This window comes from Ciona intestinalis, unplaced genomic scaffold, assembly GCF_000224145.3.
Source record: "Ciona intestinalis unplaced genomic scaffold, KH HT000344.1, whole genome shotgun sequence".
NCBI lineage: Eukaryota > Metazoa > Chordata > Ascidiacea > Phlebobranchia > Cionidae > Ciona > Ciona intestinalis.
The window spans coordinates 1-8356 of NW_004190665.1; the positions used below are offsets into that span (position 1 = coordinate 1).

The 8356-nt window shown below is 38.2% G+C and overlaps 1 protein-coding gene and 2 non-coding genes across 3 annotated transcripts; 1 reads left to right on the forward strand and 2 right to left on the reverse strand.

Moving 5' to 3' along the window:
• Positions 1-3351: 3351 nt before the first annotated feature.
• LOC108950597 lies at positions 3352-7067 on the forward strand. Its single transcript, XM_018816592.2, has 7 exons — positions 3352-3541; positions 3597-5072; positions 5359-5409; positions 5854-5937; positions 6204-6460; positions 6670-6867; positions 6984-7067. Exons 1-7 carry the CDS (start codon positions 3451-3453, stop codon positions 7044-7046), a joined length of 2220 nt encoding a protein of 739 aa, XP_018672137.2. The 5' UTR covers positions 3352-3450; the 3' UTR covers positions 7047-7067.
• Positions 7068-7458: 391 nt separating this feature from the next.
• trnaf-gaa lies at positions 7459-7531 on the reverse strand. Its single transcript has one exon. It is a non-coding gene; the product is annotated as a tRNA-Phe (tRNA).
• Positions 7532-7536: 5 nt separating this feature from the next.
• Positions 7537-7610, reverse strand: trnai-aau. The gene has a single exon. It is a non-coding gene; the product is annotated as a tRNA-Ile (tRNA).
• Between the last annotated feature and the right edge of the window lie 746 nt (positions 7611-8356).

Consider the following 8356-nt stretch of genomic DNA (forward strand, 5'->3'; position numbering starts at 1 on the left):
TGGACCTGGTTTGACTTTTTAATGTGGACTTAGATTGACTTTTTAATTTAGACTTAGNTTGACTTTCTGGATTGGACTTTGGTTGACTTTCTGCAAAGCTGTCAAATGAGATATTTTCACCTTTCTTTAGCTTTGGTTCAGTGTTTGACGGAGCGTAAGCTTCATTCTCCATCACTGCCCCACCGCCGTAGAATGATATCTCTGTAAGAAGCGGATGTATAACCGGGATAGCAGATGGGTTGCAGTCAGGAATATGAACCTGCACGTCTTTTTCTTTTTCACCCCTTAACAACTCTCTCACATATTCAAAGGTGTAATGCAGCTGTGGATCTGAATGCGAAATAAAGCGGAGTCACAAACAACGTTACTTGATTTAAACCCGAGTATTTAACATAACTTTAATTAAAGCAAAACAGGCCACGTATAAAATATAGTAGGGTGGGGAGCACGGGACTCAGGGCAAAGACGGGAATTGGGAGCACGGGACTCGGGGCAAAGACGGGAACTTTTTAAATCTCCTTTATGTATCCATTTATTGATAGACAACAACAAATGTTACAATATTTTTACGGTCCAACAAAGTGCGCGGCATAAACGATTACTGTTGTAAAGTATTAAAATTTGGATTTAAACGACTACAATATTTGTTCAATGGCTGAAAGAAGCCTAATAATAAGATGTTCATTTTGAATGCTCGCTGAATCATATTTAAACGGCCGAATTTTAAAGGTTGCGAGTTTGAATCAACAATCCAGTATTGTAGTTTAATAAAATAGGCTGAAACATTTGGTACAGTTTGATTTTGTTTCAGAAAATTAGTTTTAATTTTGTCAGAAAAACTGAGATATGTACATGCGAAAAATAGGCAGGGGTCAATATGTCTTAAATTAGGGATAAAATCAGCAAAAAATACCGTTTTTAAACTATATATATAAAGGTTATACGTGGCGAAAAACTAGCACAGGTGTTTTAATTTTTTTTTATTGATTATCCGCCAGATAATATCTGGAATTGTTACATTGACCAACATATAAATACTCTAATATTTATACTTCAACTTTGGTCACCGACACTAAAAATAATATGACAAAAGTCCTTACGTTTAGTTGGTTGGTGATTATTGAAATGAACTTCACCGACAGGTCCCATAATGTTTATAGTTGAACCTGTTGACGGTCTGGCCTCACCCATGCTGTTCTTCCGTGTCTTTGTTTACCACTATATACACTCCCTTATATAGCCTGAAACAACAAACACATTTAACATTCTAAATAAATTGTCATTCAGCCACGACAACGTCAAAATATATGACGTCAAGGGAACACGATCGAGGTGGGGTGAGTTGGGCGTATTATTTTAAATCCGTCCATTTCTTGCAGCAAAACATGTGCAAAACACCTATTTTCGTTCTAGTGCATTATCATTGCTAGCATAAAATATAAGCTATGTGCTTAAAGCAACCGAGCAACTGCCTATGTCAAGCTAGTTTATCATTATAACGTTTAACGGTAAACAGAGGCATCCCATCGAATTGGAGGAAATACTAAGGAAATGCTTTGAGCCATAAACCTCATTCGGTAAATCAATTAACGCTAACCTTGTACTAAAAAGTGACATCATCCGATGACTGTTGGAAAGAAAACCAACATAATGTTCTGGTTGTTGCAGGTTTTGATATTTGTATAGTATGTTAGGTTTAATGATAAACGTAATTGTATAGGTTAAGCATAAATACCCTCTGAGCTGCATACACATAACCAAATTTACACTTTAATTTCTGAAACGTACATTTCCAACTTATACATCCAGTGTTTCATCGTTCAAATACAAATTCTCCTAAACCTCGGTACCAGTCTTCCTGCCGTGATGTCCTTTAAGGCAGGGTTTAGTCTTCATCAGGAAAAATCAATATCGTCTACGCTTCTTCATTATGCCACAGTAGTAGTAAAATATGGCCACCGAGTAACCGAGGGGTCTCGGGTTTGAAGCCCGATGCTACTGCCATGGCGGATAAGAGAGAACTCATCGTATTAATGTCTGAATAAATTTACTAAAACGCACACAACTGTTATCATGTACATACAAAATATTGTTAACATTCTATACTGAATAAAAGGAATAACCTTTACGTTTTAACGTAAGTCCGCATACCAGCGGTTACAAAGCACATCAGCCACGGGCAGGGGTTTCCCAGCTTTGATGCGATCGGTTACTTTAAATGTTATCTCAACGCTTCGTAAACCGTGGTATAACATGAGCTCAAATATTTGTAGTTGATACACCGACCAATGGTATGTTTTCGCACAGTCGATTCGAGAGTAAAATGTAAATTAAACGCACATAGGAAGCGGTTTTGTAAAATATTAACCAAACATGCATTGGGGGCGTGTTCATACTGCGACACAAATATATGTGGACAGTTTACGAGAATTTGTAATTGAACGACAATGGATAAAAAGTATATAAAGAATAAAATACAAGTCATTGTGTGTAAAACACTAAATGTAGAAGTAAAAGGCTAAAATGATTTTTATAGCGATCTTCATTCTACCATAACGTAAACTGAAGGACACTTTTAACACAATAGACACGAAGCACAATGGTAAGGGGCTATGGGGTAAATAAGAAAACAAAACGTTGTTTAACCGAAGCGGCTTTTATATGCCAAGGACTCGTGTATATAAGCATTGACAAAATCAGATCCGTGTACAGCTTAAGTTATACAGGAGCTATTTAGTTGCCGGGCTATAGCTGTGGAACGTTGTGTTTATTGCGGGTGTGTGCTTATTCAAGCCTGAACGGACGAAATCAGAACCAAGCTAACATCAAATATTTAAATCATGGTTACGAACCGTGAACCCACTGCATTACTCTGCTTAATCAGCGATTGCGGTCATACAGAATAAATAGACCCAAGTATTTACATACAGCGATGGTGTCGGTATAACACGCCTCATCAGCTATATACCAGACTATTCCAACGTCCATGCAGTGTATAATACTACAGCAATAAAACTATGCTGGATTTCATTCCTTATATATATATAGTTATCGGATGTTACACGGCATATTAGTATAAATGTTAAAATGGTGTAGGTTTGTGTAACGAGGTTCCTTTGGTTTAAATAATCGTTTTCTCAATAGCCCTTTTACAATTTAATGAGAAGCCTGTTTACCGTTAAATGAGGAACTATAAAGATAGGCGAGTGCTTTGGCTTGGTAGTTCAAGACAGGTAGTAAGAGCAAGACTTTTGTTACTGTGTTCAAAGGGATAAATAAAAATGATGTCTGTATATTAATGCACGGGAATGTTTTAATAATGACGTTGTCGTGGCTAAAGGACAATTTATTGATAAGGTTAAAATATGTTTGGTATTTCAAACATGAGGGGTGTGTGGGGGTTTGGGTAGTAAAATTGAATAAGAAGACATAATATACCGGTGAAACAATATGGATATCGCTACCCCGCCAACAAGTACAACTGTAAACATAGATGGAAGCGGCAACGAAGTTCATTTTCATCAACCGCACGTATATGAGGGTAAGAACTTTATAAGATGGCAGCTGAAGTTGTATAAATTTATTTTTGCCTTTAGACCCACAGTATACTTTTGAAATGGTGAGAGATTTATTGAAGAAGCAAACAGTAGACAACGACGTGCAGGTTCATATTCTTAACTGTAACCAATCTGACATCCCGGTTATACATCCGCTTCTTACAAAGATATCATTCTACAACCGTGGGGCAGTGATGGAGAATGAAGCTTACGCTCCGTCAAACACTGAACCAAAGCTAAAGAAAGGTGAAAATATCTCATTTGACAGCTTTGCAGAAAGTCAATCAAAGTCCAATCCAGAAAGTCAACCTAAGTCCGATTCAGAAAGTCAACCTAAGTCCAAATCAAAAAGTCAACCTAAGTCTAATTTAAAAAGTCAATCTAAGTCCAAATCAAAAAGTCAAACCAGGTCCACTGGTTTTATTGGAAATGCTGGATCCGGTAAAACAACATTATCAAAGCGGATGCGACGACTGCACGAGGATGCCGGGAAAATAGTTCTTCTCATTAAAGTGATGGACCTTAACTACAGTCCAAACCACAAGCTCAATTTGAAAGAATTTCTTGTCGATAATAACTTCCACAAGTTAACAGAAGAGAAACATCGTAAAGGCGTGTTCAAATACATAATGGAAAACCAAAATAAGTGTGTTCTTATACTTGACGGGTTGGACCAAGCGACTTGGTACCAAGATATGAAAACATCCAATCTGGGGACCGATGCAAAACTACATATCGCTGAAATTGTGGCAAATATTTTCTCAGCTACGTATCTCCCTGATGTATGTCTGTACGTGATGTCCAGACCGCACGCAATGATCGGCCTGCAAGATCATCTACGCCCAAAGCGGACGATCTATTTGCAGGACTTCACTCCCGAAGATACAAGGACGCTCTTCAACTTCTTTGCTGGAGAAACAGCCAACCAACTGTGGGATAAAGTTCATGCAGAATCCCCACAACTAGTGACCTTCATATCTAACCCACTAATGATGCAACTTATCGTTATTTCAATGCGTTACCCTAACAGTGCTGGCATTAAAAACGTATCGACGATGACGCAAGTATTTACCTGCGTACTTGAACACCTCAGGAGGGTCGGCAATACAGTTACTGATATACCACAACTAACTCGTCAACTATCCAGGATCGCCTTCGCAGCAACGGAAGAAGGAACAGTTCTGATAAGTGACCACGCATTAGCAAGAGAACAAATCACCGCAGAAGAGGTACAAGACCTTATTATAAGCGTTGCTAATACCATGATATCCCAGAGAGTTTTCGAGGGAGATATAAAACATTACTTCTCCCATCAACTGTTTCAAGAGTATTTCTCAGCAAGTTACATCAAGAACGAGATGTCAGTTGCGGAGTTTAAAAGATTTCTTGGAAACAAACTTTTTGATAACCACTGGAGCATGGTCACGTGGTTTCTGTGCGGGTTGTTGGTAAAAAAAGACGATGACGTGTCTTCTGTTTGTTGCGTAAACAGAGGAGTTAAACGAAAGCGTGAAGGTAATTTGAACTGTTTTTCATTATAATGTTTTACTGAATGCTACTTTGGATGATTCCAAACTCTCTACCTTTTGATATACCCCGCGATATGTCTCGGTAACCTGGTCCTGGTCTATATAGGCTGGATAAAGACATTAAGAGCCACCAATCCGAAAATGGAATAATGTACCAAAGAGAAACAAATTGTACAAGGACTTGCATCCCGGTTTCTGTTTGATGCGTATATGTTTAGCGCTTGTACTATAAACATCTTGTGATTTTCTAATATGTCATACGTTTTCTTCAGCACCATGGAGCAAAATCTTGGCTTTTTTTCGACCGCAACCGCCCCCTAGAGGTTGGTAAATATGAATATCAAATATGTGCTATCTTTCTCAGTGTAGTTATCGATAAGTTACTGAATCTGTGTATTGGCTGCTTACGCGTTTAAGGTACTATTGGTGACATGTGCCATCCAGTTACGATGATACCCTTATATCTTTAGCTATATAGTAGGGCGGGGAAAGATGAGATATCTTTTTATTCCATTTTCTCGTCCAATTCGGTAGTATAAAAAATCAAAAAATATAAAATATCTTCATGGTTCCTATAGACCGTTGTTAATTGTTTATTTGGATATTATATGCTAAGGTGTCCAATCTTCGTACTTTATATATATAAACACCACGCAGTCAACATATATAACTGAGTATAGCGTTCATACCTCCTCGGTTTCGTTGATACTGAACTGAATGGCTCCGTACATATTTCACATTTCAAAGCCTATCCAATGCACTTACAGATACAATGTCACTCAAACGAGATTTGATTCTGCAAGAAATGTTTCGTCGTTTCAAAGCAGTCGACATTCCTTACACTAAAGATGGTAAGGCTGTGTCTGATTTAATCTTATATAATATACGTGTGTAAAATAGGTTCTAGTCCTTTTTATCAGGAGTTGCAATAAGTTAATAACAGCTTAATTATAAGCAACAGCGGTTTTGGGTGAGTTGTGGACCATACCCGATATCTTCTTATAGTGTGTGGGCCAATGTCGATGGTTCAATGGTTGAATAAATCATGTATGAATGAATCTAACCCATTTATATGCGACTGGCAATATAACAGACGTTATAACAAGGGTGTTCACAGGAAAACGTTTGTTTCTGAACCTGCTATTGGACCTGAGGGAATGCGATAACGATGTAGTTATCCAAACTGCAGCAGATCACTTCCCGGATCTGGTCGATCTCAGTTATTCTGTTCTTTCTATGTGTGAAGCCGACGCTTTGTCACGTGTTCTAAGCAAAGTAAAGAAATGCGTCAAACAACTTGATCTACGTCATAGTGGGATTACGTCACAATCGTTTAGAGTGATCGCACGCGGGATAAAAAACATGAAGGGAACAGTGAGTGTTTGGCTGTATTCCTGTGCTGGCCGAAGAATGAATAAATGTAAAGTGAACGTGCACGAAGTAGATGAACCCGTGTTGACTGTCATTTTAGGATAAGTTGGCTTCTTTTATTCATTGCATGTCGATGCAACTTACATAATTATGAACGTATCGTAAAGAGTTACTCCAATTACCAACGTTTACCCCGCTTTATATTGATGTAGATTGCTGAACTCCGAATTGCTGGAAACTTCCTGGAGTCAGAAGATGTTGGAATCTTGTGTGAGATCCTCCCTAAGATTGATCTGATGCTACAACTTGCTCTTTGCTTCCGAAACGAAGGTCCGGGATTAATCTGGAGGTTCGCTAATGAAGAAGAGGAAAGGAGGATTCAGGAAGCTTTGAATAACATTCCTGGATCGGTGGGTTGTGTTTAGAAATTAATAAACGTCACTAGCTCATTTGTGAAATTAACTTGGGTTGCAGCAATTACTTATGCCTTTACTTTATGTTATTGGAATAACTCTTTAAACTTCAGCAACTGGAGATTTCAATCGACGTTGACAACGAGAGGTATCTGAAGAGAGAGGAAACGTCGTAGACATCTATTACCTACACATGCAAAACTTTTTTTTATTAACACAATTTAGCAGCATTTTAAATGCTATGTTTATTGCCGTATCGTAGTTATTAAACCTGTGCATGCTTGCTGTCATTCTAAATACAATTCACTTTTTACTTTGAATTTATGTTACAATATGTCCGCTTGCACGTTTGGTTCAGATTCACGTATGACACAAAAGGCACATGCATATGCTACGTATATAGCGTGATTTCGTTTTAGTTATCGGAAAGTTGTGCATAAAAAATAAGCGTACCCATTTAAAATATATCAGCAATTAAGTGTGTACGTTACTTACACTTTTTGAGTCATTAAACGACATTAAACTTTTAACGACATTAAACTGGCTAATTTGTTTCTGTGATTCTTTAAAGTTTATGCTTAAAAAGTCTGCCCCGACCCGGGATTGAACCAGGGACCTTTAGATCTTCAGTCTAACGCTCTCCCAACTGAGCTATCGAGGCAGAAGTGGCCAGTACGGGGATCGAACCCGCGACATTCGCGTTATTAGCACGACGCTCTAACCAACTGAGCTAACCGGCCGACGAGAACACTTGTGGCAAACAATCACCAGAGAGCTAGGGGTTGGCATTGCAATTTATATGTTGGTCAATATACTGCACATTATTGTTATGTAACTCAACATTAGGAAAATTACAGTTACAATTGACTCTGTATACAACATGTTTTTACTATTTATTAAATAAGTCCTTGTTTCACAATGAAAAAAGGCTGATTTTTTGTTGGCTTCGTTCTCTTACCACTATAACTATAGGTCCGTCCAGTAAGCCGACTTTTAGAAATGATGACGTCACACCCTAACTTCATGTTATATATTGGTGGAGCAGACGTTTTTTGGTTTGTGCAAGTGAATGCGCAGCGAGGGCAGCTTATAAAAGCGGCGCGGTGGTCTGAAACGTTTGCCACTGTTTACTGGCCTTTGCTGGGTAGTTCTTTCATGTAAAGTTTTTTAAGTTGCAGTTCTGTTGATGGTTTAGCATTTAGCGTTGAAATGTCTTTGCTATTCTTAAGAATTCTACAATTCTGACTTTCAAAATAAAAAAAGTGTGTTTGCTCTCCTATCCTTTTCTTTGTTGGAAGGGTTTCAAAATCACCACAGCACGGTGGTCCACTTATAAGTATAAGCATACAATTCTGGTACATTCAATATTGAACCCTTATTGGTTGTAATGGCCACAGTGGTTTAAGCATCCCATACCTACGAACTGTTCGTTTTCAAAGCCGGACCAGCATCTAATAATTTCCACAAGCCTTTGCTTAGCGATAAG

Coding starts and splice junctions, on each gene's coding strand:
- LOC108950597 (XM_018816592.2), top strand. CDS start 3,451: ATGGATATCGCTACCCCGCCAACAAGTACAACTGTAAACATAGATGGA. Junction 3,542..3,596: donor TCAACCGCACGTATATGAGG/GTAAGAACTTTA, acceptor TTTTGCCTTTAG/ACCCACAGTATACTTTTGAA. Junction 5,938..6,203: donor CATTCCTTACACTAAAGATG/GTAAGGCTGTGT, acceptor GGGTGTTCACAG/GAAAACGTTTGTTTCTGAAC.